At 44.0% G+C, this 18,443-nt stretch overlaps 1 protein-coding gene across 1 annotated transcript in view; it reads right to left on the minus strand.

The window, feature by feature from the left end:
• The window catches only part of TRPC5 (transient receptor potential cation channel subfamily C member 5), a 112,843-nt gene that overhangs the window by 26,905 nt on the left and 67,495 nt on the right, over nt 1-18,443 (minus strand). The window contains exons 4-5 of the mRNA XM_042479205.1: nt 5,099-5,435; nt 898-1,037 (exon numbers count right to left, since the gene is read on the minus strand). Of these exons, the coding sequence (XP_042335139.1) occupies nt 898-1,037; nt 5,099-5,435 (477 nt within the window). The remainder of the gene's footprint in view (nt 1-897; nt 1,038-5,098; nt 5,436-18,443) is intronic.

Below are 18,443 nucleotides of genomic sequence, written 5' to 3' on the forward strand. Positions count from 1 at the left end.
TCTATCTATCTATCTATCTATCTATCTATCTATCTATCTATCTATCTATCTATCATCCAGCCTTTCTTCTTGTACAAGATCCAAGCATTTACAAAATAGGGTGCTGTCAAAAAAAAACCCAAAAACCATTCACCCACACAAAACAAATTTGTAAAGAACATCAGTTCAATTTAAAACAGGAGATTTGAACAGTATATAATGCAAGTAAGACAAAGTGAAAAAGATAAAAACACAACCTCATTTCAAACCACTTCTAACACACAAATTATAAACCAATAGATACAAACTTTGCATGCTGGTAAAGGGAAAGGAGAGAAGAGGCCAACCAAGGGCACATCTACATTGTAGAAATAATGCAGGTTGGTGCCATTTATAGGTGCATCTCCATCCTATAGTATCCTGGGGTTTGCAACTTTACAAGGTCCTTAACCTTCTCTGCCAAAGAGTGCCCCGCCAAACTACAAATCCTACCAAATTCTGTAGGACGGGACCATGTCAGTTAAAGACATGTCAAACTTCATTACTTCTACGGTGTAGATCAGTGCTCCCCAAACTGTGCTCTTTAAGGGATTTGGGACTTCAGCTCCCAGAATCCCTGACTATTGGCCAACATGGCTGAGGCTTCTAGGAGCTGAAGTCTCAAATCTCTTAAAGAGTCCAGTTCGGGAACCACTGGTATAGATGAACCCCAAATCCGCTGCAGGAGGGAATGTCACAGCTTGAGAGCAGCTGTCGAGAAGACCCTCTCCTGGGTCCTCACCAAATGTGTCTGTGATGGTGGTGGGACCAAAGGTCTTAAAACCTGGCCAAATTCATGAAATAGGAGCGGGAAAATCATGATCATGGAGAAAGTTGCCACTAAAGCATCCACACACACAAGCTCCATGTATCTGGTACCTTGACATACGCCACAATTTTCAAGGAGATGGTTGCCAAGTAGAGGGAGTTCATTGCAAAATCCATCAGGTTCCACCAGTCATGAACATATTCGTTGAAGCCTCCGTCCCACATCTCCTTGATTTCTCCCCAAATAAAACCTGCAGAGAAGAAGAAGGTGGGAAGAAGGGAGGAAAAGAAAGAATTCATTTCCATGAGACACCATTACCGGCTGGGCACCGAAGAAGAGCAAATTGGGATGTAAAGAAAAGGCCATTGGAAAAGTAATGGCCTGGAAACAACTTGCTGTTCTCCTTTGCCTTCTTCCCTGCCAAATGTAATGATGCAGCTTTCTGAGCCGTTTACCAAGAGAGAGCATGAAATATGGCTTGAAACAGAAGGGAGGGTACAAGGATAAGCAGTTGAGCCCTGGCTTCAAAGGGGAGGGGAGGAAAGGAGTGGATAAAAGGTATATCTCAGGTGATAAAAGATAAAAGGTGTAGCTCAGGTGAATGCGACGGTCAAGAGCACCTGTTATCAGCTTCGGCTGATTCACCAGCTGCGCCCATACCTGGCCCAGAGGGACCTAGAAACTGTTGTACATGCTCTGGTAACTTCGAGACTGGATTTCTGCAACGTACTCTACATGGGGCAACCCTTATACCAAACTCGGAAGCTGCAAATGGTGCAGAATATGGCAGCCCGGCTGGTCACTGGTGCTCCCAGGACCAGCCATATAACACCGGTGCTGAAAGACCTCCATTGGCTGCCCATCCGCTTCTGAGCTCAATATAAGGTGTTGGTGATTACCTATAAAGCCCTAAATGGCTTGGGCCCAGGATACCTAAAGGACCGCCTCTCCCCGTACATTCCGCCTCGCACCCTCAGAACATCTGGGCAGCAATTACTGAAGGTGCCTGGGGCTAGGTTATCCTCCACCACACGGAGGACATTCTCCACGGCTGCCCCAGCCCTTTGGAATACGCTGCCCACCGAGCTCCACTCGTCTACCACCCTGGCCCTATTCAGGAAGGACCTAAAAACCTTCCTGTTTCAACAGGCATTCCCCGAATAAAATCCTGTGGGCCTCCCTCCTCTTCCGTGGCCAAGAGGTTGGGCTATGGGGCTTTTTGTCTGTTATTTTATTGTATGGTTTATATTTTTGTATTTTAATCTTTTTGTATTATATGGCTTGTTGTTTTTAACTCTGTTGTAAGCCGCCCTGATCGTAGGAAGGGCGGGATATAAATAAAAATTTTATTTATTATTTTATTATTATATATTCAGAATTTTAAACATCCTTTTATATCCAGATGAAAGAGTACAGTGCAATTGGGCTTTGCCCGCTAAGTTCCAATTAAACTTTCTGGGGACACGTCTATTCCTTATTAGCAAGACACTCGCAAAGGGAATGGCCACACAGTTCCCTTATCCCCAGCTTAGTTTGACTCGGATGACAGAAAGCCACTATTTTCATGGATCCAGGGCAGGCTGGTTCACAGTACCACAACTTTGTTATTAGTCGCAAAAGCGATATCTTCCACCAGCCAAACACCAGGCTTAATGGTCCTGGTTGAGCTTAGCTACACTTTTCATGTACTGAGAAATGGGGATGGATTTGCTCAGTAACAATATATTGTTGTGATTGATCTCTATCACAATAGAATCCTTCAGAGGGTTAGAGAGAGCCACTAGATTTACAAAAGGACTGCTTTCAATGGAGATGAAGGATGATATCCTACCTGGGTTGTGAGCGTTAATCTGTGCATGTGGAATTGCACACTGATGGGGCTACATGATCCTCGTGTTTAATGGCAATGGAATATGCACAAATGAATGTGGAAATGAGTGCACGACCAAATGTGCAACCTAACGCCAATGTGCAGCAGCCTGCAACTCTACATGCACAATAGGACAGCATGGCCCTTCTGTTGAATGGCAACATTGGATAATGGATTATGCACAAATGAACACAGAATTGAATGCACAACCGAGTGTGCTACTTGACACCAACGTGCAGCAGTCTGCAACTCTACATGCGCAATAGGGCAGTATACATAACTATTCCTCTGCAATCTTGAACTGAATGCAGCGGCTCTGTATTGGACAAAGGGGTCCAACCACTTCCAACGGTAAACTGAAACATGTGTATGACACCAAAAATGGCTGGAACCGGTTTGTGGATATGGATAAACAACGCAGCCAATTGCGTTTTTGACTTCTTCTTGGGGTCATGGCAGTGAGTGTCTGCCTTTGAAAAGATGCAAAAAGGCCATTGCTTTATATCATACTGCACTGGTTTTTTGTATTGCTATCTAGAGAATTTGTTTCATTTGTTTTATATTTGTATTACTTATTCCTTTGTGTAAGTGGTTTTTTAAATGGCTGTTTTTTGTTGTTAATGTTCTACTGTGGAACACACCCCAGTTAGGCAAAACGTAGCTAAAACCTAACCTCACACTAAAGTTAAAAACGTAATTCAGTGATCAGTAAAATTAAAACTAAGTGAAAGCACGCCCATTAAAATTACATTTCTTCTATTCTAACCCCAGTTTTTCTTCCCTTTACCCTTCTACCCCAATTTCATTGCTGACACAAGCAAATCGGTAGATGAACCCAATATATTATATTTATTGCGAGTAATTGTTGTTAGAACCGTTTCTATAGTGACTGTCATGCTGTCTGCAACAAACGTGACTGTTCTTTCCGTTCATCTTTTTTTCCTCTCTATCCTTTTTTTAAAGAGGAAGACATTTAAAAAAAACCTTATTTGCAAGAAAGGCTTTATTTTTGCATTCCCAGTTCAATCCATGAACCCCGCCGTACTTTTGCCCATCTGAAATGAGCACAGAGAGATGGCAATTGCAAGAAGGCACCAAAACAGTGCAAGAAGGCGCCGAAGCCGTGCAAAGATTGGCATCCCTTGTTCTCAATCTCATTATTTTCCCCTGAAATCCACACTGTTTCTCCCCCCAAAAGGCTTTTGTGCAATTTCAACTCAAAGGCAGGGAGAGAAGTGTTAAGGAATCGGGCTCAGGTCAGGAGCAGTTTGCTTGCAGGCACATGCCTCTCCGCAGAGCGCATTTCCGCTCCACAGTGGCGCACGCCCGTCCCTTTGGAGGCCGCGCTGCCAATCCTCAGCCTCGGCTTCATTTTTAGAAAGTGTGAGTGAGCTCCGAGAAGAGCGGATGAGAAAAAGCACCAGCGAGCGTGGCATAATTGATTTGGTTTTTCATGCGAATCACAGCTTGGAGGGCGTTCCTTTCCCTCTTCAACCTGAGCATTAAAGGGACAGGAGCTCTCTCCGCTCTGGCGACTTTAGCGCAGTGGGCAATTCGAAAACAACCGCAACGGTTCATGCACTAACTATAACAATCCTGGTATAGCAGTGGTCTATAGAAACCATGATCATGTAACAGCAAGCTATATGCAGTACAACTCTGTAATCATGCACCGGTATAATGGACAACGTGAACTACAAGGGTATATAATCTATATAGTAATACACATAGTAAAGGTGTGTGTGTGTGTAGTGTATGTATATATAAATATGCAAAATGTGATACAGTGGGCCCTTGTTGTTGTTGTTTGTTTGTTTGTTTTCTTATATCCCACCTTTCTCCCAATATAAGGACTCAAGGCAATGGCGGTATCTGCTGGGGTTTGGTTCCAGGGCCTCCCATGGATACCAAAATCCATGAACGCTCAAGTCCCATTATATACAATGGCATAGCAAAATGGTGTCCCTTATATAAAATAGCAAAATCAAGGTGTGTGTGTTTGTGTGTTATTTTTGAATTTATATGTTTTTGGAATATTTTCAAGTGCAAAAAAAAGTCTAGAAATGTGAAAAATCTCATTGTAGTTGACAATTTTTCAGTGGAAAGACTCAATGCGTTCAGACGACCTTCCTCTTTGAGACCAAGGGAAAAATGATTTTTCACATCCCTAGCTGCTTGTATTGTCCCTATTCAGAAACAAAACATATCTACTGAAAATGAAAGGAGGAAAATTAAGAAAAAGACAAAGATTGAATGAATGGGAAGTGTCTACATCCAAGACATAACAGGACTCTTGTTCAACAAACAAGAGACCACAGCTGTTCGTTCTGCGCTTTGTGTGCCAATATGATTTGCATAGAAATAGCAGTCTCCGGTACGACATGGATCTGCATGCAAATCCCATTAAATCCCAACATGCTTTTTTGCATTCATTGACTTACCTAGAACCCAAGGGAGAATCATCCATTCGACAACGGTGGGAGGAGGTCCCTGCATGTGGAGATCAGTCCGGACAATGTGCTGCGAGGCGAGGAGGAGCATGAAGAGGAAGGTAAGGTAAGAGCCCGTATGGCAGATAAACTTGATAAATGGCTTTTTAATGAACAGTCCCAGCCTGCTCTTCGGCGCAATCAAGTATGCCACAGAAAGCACTGGAAACAGGAGTCCAATGGTGATGCAGGTCAAGAGCTTGACCGCCCAATGCTTCCGCCGCCATCCGGGGAAGCCATCGTACCAAAGCGTTGCAAGCAGCTGCTGGCAGTTGGGTTGGGCAACAAACTGGAAAGAGAGAGGAGAGAAGAGAGAGCGGGTGTGTGAAGAAGCTCGATCTTTTGGAAAGGTATATAAATTATTATTATTATTATTATTATTATTATTATTATTACATTGCAAAAGAGAGAATGCACAGAGTGACACCCTCAAGGAAGAGCAACCCTGGGTCGGTTCAATGTTCCATCTATACTAATTCGGTTCTCCGTTTGTTTTGGACCTCAGCTCCCAGAAGCCCCAGTCAACTTGGCCAACAGTCGGGAATTACGGGAGCTGAAGCCCAAATCATTTGGAGGATCAAAAGTTGGCAACTACCGATCATACCAGAGACAGCTGGCAGCTTCCATGACTGTAGTAAGTAAACCTGTTCCAAGTTTTAGTGCAGAATTATCCATGGTACAAAGCCAAGAGAGAGCCAGCACTTTAGACCATCAGGATGTTGTAGCACCTTTGAGGCTAACTGAAAGAGAGAAGTTGGCAGCATGAGCTTTCGTAGACTTGGGCCTACTTCTTCAGATGCATCTATGGACGTCTATGGAAGCTCATGCTACTGACTTCTCTCTTTTGGTTAGTCTCAAAGGTGCTACAACATTCCTTTGCATACTGATTTTCCAGGCTAACATGACTAGGGACCTTATCACACTAGACAAATCCCAGGCAGAAATGGGATTTAAAACTCGGGGGGGGGGGGGGGACGCAAATGCGGGATGTTTTTCAGACAACGTTTCTTCCAAAGAGCAATAACATAGGAGTTTATCAGAAAAGGGGAATTGGGAGTATAATCCAATGGCAATCCGAACGCAATCATGGGGTTTCACGTTCTAGCAGGTTCACATGATGCCAGTATAATGTAGGAACTTGGTTGGGTTCTCTGTAGACTTGAAAAACAGGAGGGGGTTGTGAGCATGCGTTCAGAAATAGGCCAGCACATGCCATGCCTGTCTTCGGCGAAATGATTTCCACTTGCAAATCTGACTGCCTGATTAAAAATTAAAGGGGTTCATATTTCATTCACGAGATTCATTCAAAATTAACTTAGGAAAATGAGGAGGGAGAGGTAGTGATGGATGGGTCTCTGTGTGTTTGTGTGTGATGCCATTAAAAACAGCAACCTCATCTTCTAAGCAAACCGTTTCTTTTGGCCTTTGGGAGGAAATGAAGCAAAAGGGGACATAAGCCGGGCTGAGAATCCTCCCTCCAACCCCCATCTCAGCCTTCAGAAAAGAGCAATAATCACCAAAAGTGCAATTCACAGTTGGAAGGCAATTGAATTACTCGCTGGTCACTGAACCACAACCCCCAGTGACTTAAAGTTGTATGGTTCTGAGGCACATCACTTAGAACCATGGCAATAGGCTTTCCCCTTCAAGATCATGATCACAGAAATGCGCTTAAACCAGAAGTTTGTAAGGAAAAGGAAAAGAGAACCTCAATGGACCACCAAATGCACTCAACGTAGCTGCAACCCAACCAGTGGGATCCCAGCTGCTCAGCCAGAAGAAATTATTTCAGCATTGGCTATCTCTGTTGAAAAAGCAGTGCAGACTAAGGTTATCCATGTCAGTGAGGCTGGGATGCAGTCCATCTTCTTAGTCTGGTCTGCTTCTGCATTCCCTCCAACATTTCACACATGGAAATTGAGACAAGTGTGGCCAAGCAACATTAGAGTGTGTTCACTAAATAGAATAATAGAGTCATAGAATCCTAGAGTTGGAAGAGACCCAAGGGCCATCCAGTCCAACCCCATTCTGTCAAAGCATCCTTAACAGATGGCCATCCAGCCTCTGTTTAAAGACCTCCAAAGAAGAAGATGCCACCATCTTCCGAGAGAGTTTATTCCACTGTCAAACAGCCCTTACTCTCAGGAGGTTCCTCCGAATGTTGAGCTGGAATCTCTTTTCCTATACTTTGCATCCATTGCTCCATTGGGTCCTAGTCTCTGGAGCAGCAGAAAACAAGCTTGGTCCCTCCTCCGTATGACATCCCTTCAAATATTTAAACAGGGCTCTCATATCACCTCTTAACCTTCTCTTCTCCAGGCTAAACATCCCCAGCTCCCTAAGTCGTTCCTCATAGGGCTTGGTTTCCAGACCCTTCACCATTTTGGTCACCCTCCTTTGGACACATGGCTCCAGTTTCTCAACATCCTTTCTTTAATTGTTTTGCCCAGAACTGGATACAATATTCCAGGGGAGGTCTGACCAAAGCAGAATAGTGTGGTACTATTACTTCCCTTGATCTAGACACTATACTTCTATTGATGCAGCCTAACTGCCGCATCGCACTGTTGACTCATGTTCAACCTGTGGTCTACTAGGACTGCTAGATCCCTTTTACACACAGAAGTCTCCTTAAGCCAGGTGTCCCCCATCCTGTATCTATGCATTTCATTTTTCCTCCCTCAGTGCAGTACTCTACATTTAAGCTAGCAGAGGCTGCAGCAGTTTGCTTTTCCCTGAGTCTACCAGGAAGGACAAGGCTACAACACCCTCTGACAAGTGGTATAGAAATGTAAATGCTATTGCTACTGCTTTTCCACAGTGGAAGACATGGGACTGTCCCTATCAAATCAGGGCAGCTGGGAGGCATGCATTTCCAGTCTGGCGCATAGGAGCTAAGGGACCTCTATGGCTGTCGAAACTATTAGCGCAACACCATTCAATCCCTAACACCATTTTCGTTCTGCTCTCTAATCTTTCTTCCTCTGCCATCAGGAAGGAAGGACTAGTGCGAACATTACATGTATTGTTTCCCCATGTGACTCCGCCAAATGGGTCAGGCTTGTTGGCCTGTTTTTGCATTGAGAAAATAAGGACGACGGAGCATTGAGTACTCAAAAATGCTGAATATGCCTCCTATTCCGTTTCTTCTGTTTCTCACGCTTTAGGTAAGAGCGCATGCTGTTAAAGCCACACTTCGGGTCTCCGTTCCTGGTTCAGTTCCCTTCCCCTCCTCCTCCTTTTTTTAGCAACAGCAAAATTACGACGCATTAATTATACATGCGCAATAATCAGGAGCAAGGAGACAATGTACTTTCGCCCTGGACTGAAGCAGCCAGCATCTCCATCTAGGCAGACCTGTTAAGCCAGGATATGAAGAGCAAGGGGGAAATGGAAATTTGCGGGAAGACTGTATTTTGCAGGGAATTCATCTTCTCTACAAAAATGTTAAGAAGTGTCTCGGTTGAGCTGTGTCATCAAAACAAGCTCATAAATTGAAAGGACCCAGCAGGGTATAGTCAAGCGGTGCTTTTTTAAATAATAGAAACTAGCCATTTTGTTGACCCAAAAAAATTCTTGAAAGGAAAAAATCCCTCTATCCTCCTGCATTTGCAACGTTCGTCTGGAGAGTGGCCTCGATAGAAAGCTGCTTCCCACTTGACCTCCTTGGCATGCATTGATTCAAGCAAGCAGAATCACTGCATGTAATGGGAGATCTAGACCTCTTTTCCAGATCTCCGTTTTACCTTTATCTTGCTGCAGATTTGAACTCAAGGAATCTATACAACTTATGCTGTGATGGAGAGAAGAAATGGCCCAGTGGATCTATTTTAGCTACATGAGAGACAAGGAGAGCACAGAGAACATGGCTTTACAGTATTGAATCCTGAGGCAGAACCATACCTTGGAACAGATGTGGGCAATCTGAAGCCCTTGCCTTGATTTCATGGGCCCCTCAACCAAAGCTTTCTGAAACCAAGCAATTTGAATCTCTGGAAAGAGCGACCATGCCTTCTTTTGCAAGCTCACTGGGTGAAGGAGGGAGATGGTGAGCAAGAAAGCAATGAGTGGATGAGTAAATAAAGAGGAGGAAGTAGGGAGAGAAAGGATGGAATAAGAGATTTTTGCTGAGCTTTCATTGATCAAGAGACCAACCCTAGGGACCTAGTTTGGTTTCCACACGGTGTCTCAAGGTACCAAGGTATCAGCTAGCACCCCGTTGAGGTTTTATGTACCCACTAAGTACACAAGTGCATGTGGCCATACTTTCCCATACAGTAACATTTGTAGTCAATTCGCAGTTTCATATGTGGATTTCCTTTCGAAAAAGGCTGCAGCATTGTGGATAGTGTGTCTCCATGCCTCCTGATGTGAGGCCAGGGCAGACCATTGTTGGTGATCATCTCAGGCTTGGCCAAACTGATCACCAACAATGGTCTGCCCTGGCCTCGCATCGGGAGGCATGGAGACGCACTATTCACGATGCTGCAGCCTTTTTCAAAAGCTCACAGCGAGCGAGTCTTGAAGAGAAACAACACAGAGAAAAAATTGCAATTTGGAAACATCACCCAAGGAGACTTTCCGCTGTGCTTTCTGCAACCGGACCTGTTTATCCCGGATTGGCCTTTTTAGTCACCAACGCACTGCTTGTACAAAGTGCGAGATGAGTCCTTCCTGAATCTTCGTTCGCGAAGCAAAGCCAGAGAGAGAGGGGATGTGGATTTCCACAAGTGTAACCGCTACATCCGCATCTGTGAACTTATGGATAGTGTGCAACATCAATGCCTTCCACATATCCTTTTGATTCACTGGGATTGTGGAAACAGTGAACACACTTGCAGATAAACAATCAGTTGCGCAATATCAGTGTTCAGTGTGGTGCAGTGCAACCATCACTTAACAGTGCAACTGCAGATTTGCATTACACCCAAGAAGTAGGATCTCTGCTATCGTTTCTTGTTGAGGGCAGCAACATTTGCAGATATTGTTTTTTATATCCCTAGCTCAAATACAACAGAGTTCCCTACCACCATAAAACGTAATTATTCAAAACCTCTTCAATTATCCGAATGTACAATCTTTCCCTCTGTCACTGCTAATACAGATGGATGGCTCTTCCCTCTTATCCAAACTGTTTAAGATTACAGAACAGTTCTGGCTTGTGGGCATCCCTGGGGCCAACCAGATAAATTATGCACCGTACTCCATCGGCAACGAAAGTATTAATCAAACTTAGGCTGAGATCTCATAGAGGCGCATAGCTCTGCATATGCAAGTCCACATCCTCCCTCCACCTGCTAGCTGTCAAGCCCTGGCAGCAGACCCTGATGCTGTTGCTTATTGGCAGAGAAAGGAGGGAATGGAGAGGTTATTCAGACCACGGAGAAGCTGATGGTCTTGGCTTGGAGGAGAAAAGAAATGAGGATGCAACCTCAAATGAAGTGCAACCATAATTTCCTTCCCCCAAGAGCCCACGACAGTCAGATCTTCCTGGTCTGCATTGCGTCTTCCAGTCCCTTCACTCATAAATGATAGTAGGAGGCCTTGCCATTGTATATATACCGAACTCTCTTCCATGCCAGTGTTCTCTGAAGATGCCAGCCACAGATGCTGGCGAAACGTCAGGAATAAACTCTTCTAGAACATGGCCACAGAGCCTAAAAAAGCTACATAAATCTATGGATGCCGGCCATGAAAGCCTTCGACTTCACGATAGTAGGAGGGCTGCTTAACAACTGCTGGGCAGTGGGAGATTTTTGGACAGAGAGCATGGACAAGTGAGTAGTCTACTGTGCGCCATCCAAAATAGGGCATATATACATTAAGCTGGACTCATGTGCCCATAACATCCTAACAAGATGCTAGCCTTGGGATACTTCACACATCACAAGGTGTGAAAATGGCTCTCTGGATAAAGAAAAGAAAAGAATGGAAAGTGTAAGGTCGGCGCTGAGGAGTAACATGATGGAAGTAATTATGTTACCTATGGCATGTTTCTTTGGGGGGTGACAAGAGCAGGGTGAGTATCGATTCACGTTGTCATTTGCTGAGTGATGAGTAATGGCCGCTTGTTTTTTTCCTTGTAACTTTGGGAAGATTAAAATGTCAGGTGGCATTTAGAGTGGATTTTCATTTGAAAAAACAATGCTTGTCCTTTGAAATCTTTTTCATTTTTTAAAAAAGGTTAGTTGCGGAAAACTGGCACACTATGTATCAAGCGACTAATTAATGTATTTTTAATAGAAATGCATTGTGTAAGTGGCTGGAATTCTGTTAAGGACATATGCACATATAAATGTTCCTGATATATGGAGGTGTCCCTTTCCATGTGCTGTAGGAGCACTTCCTTACTCCTCATACTACTCAACCCTTATGTGGGATCTCACTCCATATATGTGGAGCGGCTTGTTTTACAAAAGATTGACACTCTATGGGCAGAATTCACTTAGGGACATATGTGCACATAAATCATGCTACAGATTTGGAGCCAAAATTTCACCATTGCACAAGAGACATACAGTATTTTGCTGATAGCAGCAGAAACAGAGTTGTGCAGACAGCATGTTCATCTGTTGTGCATTGTGGTTGTGCACCCTATGCTTTGCATTACAATTACACATTGCAGTTCTGAATCCTATGCTTTACACTGTCATTATATGTTGTGGCTCTGCATCCTATGCTTTCCTTTGTGGTTGTGCATTTTTTAAAACTGTGTATTGTGCAACAGCACCCAGTCACTGACATGCATTAGACAAAATTGCTATTCTACATGGGGGTTACATAATGCTGTCGTTGCGTATGTCCACATGTGGGTATTTATGCTGCTAAGGGAGCATTGGTTTGAGGCTTATGAAGATGTGATTCTCCATTGTGTGTACAGAAAATGGTCTTGTTGGTCACAAGGGGGGGGATACAGATGGGTGGCTCCATGCCGCCCATCTTTGTCCCTTGTTGGTGCCTCGCCAACCGCATGGCGTAGCACCTACGCACTCCCTAAAAAGAAGCTGCCTAGAGCGAGTTCTTTTTAGGAGCGCCATAATGGCGTTCACGTGCCATGATGCCTCTGTTTCCAGCGAGCGCCATTTGGCCTCTCAGAGCCCCACGCATCATTGTTATGCTCCCCATGTGGGTGGGTTCCATGGCAAGATGGCACATGGGCGCCACTAGTAGGGCTGGGCACATATGGACGCCCAGCCCTCCAAGCCCTAAAATCGGCCCCAGTCTGTACTGGGCCAATATGGCCTTGAGGCCATCCTAGTGTAAGGTGTATGTCTGAAGCCAATGAGCTACAGTTTGTTAAATTAGAACAACTATTTACTAAAGAAAGAGACAAGGAAATATGGTTGTTCAATGAAGGCAAGCATTATTGAAAACACCTGGGCAGTATAGCCTCCCGATGGGTTTATTCAGACAAATGGCAGATGAACATGGTCAGACACATTTGCCCAGATGTCATCGTGTTTCCTCTCCTTGCTCTGCAAAACGTTTTCATTTACAAATGACTCATGGATTGCAGCAGGCAGCCTCTTACACTCCAGGTAGATTCCATTAGCCAACCCACAGCAACGAACAAGAGCCTGGCCCCGTCTCAGTTCAAACAGTGCGTTCTGCTAATGCCTATATTCAACTCATCCCTTTACCCCAAGAAGGTGGCGCCTGTTTCTTGGTACCAGTGGCTGGTAAATTATGCCTTGGGAAAAAATGGATCAGTGTTCTTGGACATGCTTTAGAGGGGTAAGGAATCAGAGTGAGAAGAGACCATAAGGGACATCCAATCCAGCCCCATTTTGCCATGCAGAAATACACAATGAAAGCACTCCTGAAAGATACCCATCCAACCTCCGTTTAACCACCTCCAAAGAAGGAGAGCCCACCCATCTCTGAGGCAACCTTTTCTGCAAACGGTTCTTACAGAAAAGAAAAATATTTCTTTCTAAGGTATTGGTGGCATCTCTTTTCTTGTAATTTGAATCCATTGGTTTGTGTTCTAGTTTCTGGAGCAGCTTGCGCCATTTTCTACATCACATTCATTCAGATCTTGAAGGACAGTGATCATGTCACCTCTCAGTCTGCTCTTCTCCTAGCGAAACATACCCAGCTCCCCACGTCATTCCTCATAAGGCTTGGTTTCCAGACCATTCATCATTTTGGTCACCACCTTCCAGACATGTTCCAGTGTGTCCATATCCTTATTGAATGGTGATGTCCAAAACTGGACATGGTATGCCAAGTGAGACCTGACCCAAACAAAATGGAACAGCACTACTATGTCCCTCGACCTGGGCACCATTGATGCAGCCTAGAATTGAACTGGCTTTTGGGCACTGCACCACACTGTTTGACCCATGTTTAGCTTGTAGGCTACTAAGAGCCTTAGATCCTTTCCACATGTGCTACTTCCAAGCCGTGTGTCATACACCCGATATTTGTGCATTTATTTTTTCCTGCCTTAATGCAATACTTTGCATTTATCCCTGCTTGAAACTCATTTTGTTAGCTTTGGCCCAGCTCTCCAACCTGCCAAGGTAATTTTGAATTCTGTTCCTGTCTACATACCCTCAAGGCACCAGCTCCTGTCTGATCTTGGAAGCTAACCAGGATCAGCCCTAGTTAGTACTTGGAAAGGAGACCACCATTGAATATTAGGTGCTGTAGGCTATATTTCAGAGGAAGCAGCTGGCAAAACTACCTCTGAGGATTCCTTGCCTAAGAAAACCCTATGGAATTCATGGGGTCGCCATAAATTGATAGGCGACTTGAAGGCACACACACACACACACATTTGGGATATTAGTTCCCTCACACACAATTTGGTGTCATCTGCATGTAAGTTATTTAGAAAGATGTGATCCCAGGACAAGATCCTATGGCACTAGTTACCTACTTCCAGGATGATGAGCTGGATGGCAGCACAAAGGAAAAGAGCACTTAGCCATAAATAAATATGGGCCACCTTTTGTCCACTCCTGTTGAAGAGCAAGAGCAAGAGGAAGGACTGCCCTATAAACATTACCAGTATGCATCTGGGATTACAGTAAGATACCTCTTGCCTTGGAAGAGAAAATCTGAAGCACCCAGGCAAGGGGATCCTTGCTTTGTTTTAGTCGCCTCCTTGTCATTCAGCATCAGGGTTCATACTGAGCTTTTTCAAACCAGCAAAGAGCATGCAGGCATCGTGGCTCCAAAATGGCAATCAGTCTTGCAAGGCTCAGTCTCTGGGCTGGCTCATTTGGGGTCTGGATGAATCATAGCTTTGCCATGACAGATTGATAACCCTCGGAGAAGGACAGCGGAGAAGAAGCGGGTGGGGAAGCAACAGGGGATTATGGTAAAACAATGAGCGCTCCGCCGCTGCAGTCAGAAATCAAGATGGCTCTTCTGACCGGAATCCCTAATGGTTTCCTGATGAATCACCCTCCTTGGCTCGCCCTTTTCCTGAAGAGAAGAGCTACGGGATCATTGTGTCTCCTTGCCATTTTTAATGGCTTCTCCTAATCATTGTTCTAATTTTGACGCGCGCAAAAGTACCTCCACCGCCAGCGTCATTTAATGCAAATCATTCCAAAGCTGTCTTTCATTAACATTTCCCAACTGAAAAAAAAAGGCAGATCATAGAGAAGTTTCCTATTTTTAGACAAGAACCCCCAAATCAGCCTGGCCAAAAAAGGCAACTTGTCAAAGACTGGCCCAAATGGTATCAATATGAGGATTCTTTGAGCCGTTGCCAAAGGTCCTGGTGCTGAAGCCGACTCTGGCTGGCAGCTGCCATTTTGCTTTCCCACAATGCCCTGGATTCCTGGAATGGTGTCCCACAACCATCAACATGGGAAAGCCGAACAGTGGCTTCTAGCGGTGATGTAAAGCCTGGCAGCTGCCATTTTGCTTTCCCATAATGCTCTGGAGTGATGTTCCACAACCAGGGAAAGCAAAACGGTGGCTTCTAGCACTAATGCAAAGCACCCTTCCAGTAGGAAAGCCTACGAAGCCCAAGAAGCAAGATCAGTTCATCACATTTTGCTTCCCAACAATATAGTGTCTCACCAGAACCTGAACCCTGAAGGACAATATGGAACCTCAGCAGTGGCATAGCAATGGTTATCGGACTACAACTCCCAGAATTCCCCCAGCTAGCATGACCACTTGTTTAAAAACATATTCGGAAAGCTTTGTATCTCATCGATCAAATTCTGAACTCTAGAAACCACTTGGACAGGCAATTGCACCTCACTTCAGCGCTCATGATGGAAGACTGTCCTCTACAGCAATTGTTCTCAACCTTTCTTATTTTACGTCCCACCAATCAATCTGTCAAAACAAAAACAACAACCACAACAACAACCTGAGCCATGCTATGACAGACGTCAGAAGCTCCCCTTTCTGAGAAAGACATTTGTGTTTGGGAGTGCAACTTCTATTGCTACAACAACTGCAAAACACAGAGATCATGAATCAAAAACACTGCAGTAGCATTGTTGGCAATAGAGGCTGGCTGAGATCCTGTTAGGTCTTTGCGTCATTGCAAACTGACTTATGAGCATGTAAAGGTGAATTGCGATGTTGCTCAAGGCTTGTATTCTCAGGAGGGAAGCAGAGACCCAGCTATTCTCTGGGACCGTTCCACAAATGAAGTCAAGAGCATAGCCTTTTTACCATGGGAGCCATTGCACAACGGGCACCAGAAAGCCATGGGACTCGTTGTATGACAGGAACCGCCATTGCACATGATTCCATAATTTTGTGGCTGGAACGTCTTCTGTTCTGCCTAAACTACTTAGATCCAGCATCTATATGTAACTCCCTTTTTTGACAAGCCTAAGTTCTCCCTAAAAGCCAAGATGACTAAATTAAGCCTATTGTACTTTAGTCACATCATGAGAAGACATCACTCACTAGAAAAGGCAATAATGCTATGAAAGGTGGAGGGCATCTGAAACCCCTCCATAAAGGTAACTTTCAAAGGCCAATATGCAAAGAGATCTTGGCCTGATTCCCACTACCTTTTAAACTGGATTGCAAATCGGTTTGAACTGGTTCAAATGACCCTGGTTCCCACTTGAACCGAATTGCTGAAGCGAATCATTGTGGAGAGGGGGGCCATGCGCTAGACCCATTTAACTCACGTCTTTTTGACAGTGATGTTTCCCATGTGTTTTTTGATAACTTGATTCTGCGCAAGTGTGAACCAGATGCGGATTGGAATCGCTTTAAATTTGCCCTTCGGCCGGCTGGAGCGGGTCCATTTTGAATCGATTCATTCATGAATGTGAACCACAAGTGGGTTATTTTAAAAGGGAAAAATGTGATTGGGGCAAATGTAGTGCGACCCACACTCCGCTTTTGAATCGATCCATCGATTTGGATCGCAAACCGATTCATTTGTAAGTGGGAATGAGGCCCTTGTAGCATCTTCAAGACTAGGTGCTACCAGATCCCTTTGCATACTGATTTTCCAGACTGACGCAGCCTTGAATTTCAAAGGATGAGATTACTAAACATATTTGTCTCTGATGAAGCATTGAGTGCGTCTGTATGGTGTTGGCACATGTGCCAAAGTTGAAAACAAATTTACATACACAACTGTTGATGCTTCAAAGATGAGTCCTGTTGCATTAAAAATATATATATATACATGTAGATATAAGCTTCCTTGTACTTTCAGGATGCTACCATATGCCTAAACCATATTTTTAAATACTCCATTGCAGTGACAGAAATTTGAGGGATCAAGGAGAATTTCATTTGTGGGGTCAGGTTTCTTACTGAGGGGCAATGCCTTCTTTTACTCCTATTAGCTGCACTCTTGAATGGTCACTCTGTTTTTCTAATGGCGAGAATAATACTCTGGTAATGCAATACATATAGCTGTAATGCAATACTATAGCTATATTCAACACATAAGAGTTGTCATCTCTGTGAAACCTTTAGCACTTAAACAACTTTGCAGCTCTGACTAGTTTTTAATATGTCATTGTATGCCATTATATTTGTGTTTTACGTATATTTGTACGGATGTTTCTGGATAGATGATTGAGGATAAACACAATACCTATAGCTTTATTACTCAGAAACATTGCTTCTCTGATCATTATATATTTGTATATTTAAGTTTTTGTTTTTGTTTTGTTTTTTGCAGTTTGTAACTATTTAGTTGTCTTTGGAGCAACTTTTACTGGTCTAGGGCTAAATAAACAACAATAAACAATAATAAATAGTAATAAACAGTAATAAACAATATCTATCTATCTATCTATCTATCTATCTATCTATCTATCTAATACTGTGATATCTTTCTTCAACTGGATTGCAGATTCTGTCTGTCCTTAGCATGGAGCATATTGATGGCTCAGTCAAGAGGTCATGAACACCAAAGATCTGCTGAATGTTAGCTCTCCTTCCAAAAGGATCATAGTGTGCTGTGACCAGTTGAGTTGCAAGCTTTCTCTAATCTGCCAAAGGAAGCAATGAGATTAAAAAATGGCCCCCCTGGTTAATCTGCGGAGGCTGACAAGGAAGACAGTGTTCCAGGACTGAAGGTTCCTGAAGGACCCATCATCGCGCCCAGGCTAAACAAAAGCAACCCCTCCTTCATCTCTGAGTCAAACGGTAGAAGAGGAGAAAGGGAACGTAAGAGTGACTCTTCTTCCTGTTTTCTGTCGAAAGCTATTAGACAGTTGGCCGTTCGCTATGCAACCAGTTTTAGATATTGCCTTGGGGGAACGCAGGCAAAGGGTGTTGGTGGCGTTATTCAGACACAATAAGATTGTGGGAACTGTATTGCTTGGACTACAACTCCTGGAATCTGCGACCAGGAAGAAAGCAGTTTGGCACTACCGTGGCTCAGTGTTTTTGAATGCTCAGATTTGTAGTTTCGTGAGATACGTAGCCTTTGCTGCCAGAGAGCTCTGGTGCCTCAGCAAACTACAAATCCCAGGACTCCATACAACAGGAAATCAAAAGGGTGTCAAACTACTTTATTCCTGCAATGTGGCAGCAGCTGATGAAAGTTGCAAACCAAAAAGGATTTCCCCAAGATATCTTTTTTGGACTGCAATCCCCAGAATCGCCCGGCCAGCATTCCTGAAAGATTCTGGGAGTTGTAGTCCCTCCAACAATAACTTTTCCAAACTCTGAATGGAGCCAGTGCCTTGCTACCTGGTATAAAACATAATAATTTCAAAGCCACCGATATCTTGGCAACGAGAACATTTGGGTTACGGAACAATTTGCCCCAAAAGAAAATCTGTACAGTTATCTGTCAGGGATTATTTTTAGGTCAAATGGTTCCTGTCTTTGATGC

Source organism: Sceloporus undulatus, chromosome 7 (assembly GCF_019175285.1).
Source record: "Sceloporus undulatus isolate JIND9_A2432 ecotype Alabama chromosome 7, SceUnd_v1.1, whole genome shotgun sequence".
Classification (NCBI taxonomy): domain Eukaryota; kingdom Metazoa; phylum Chordata; class Lepidosauria; order Squamata; family Phrynosomatidae; genus Sceloporus; species Sceloporus undulatus.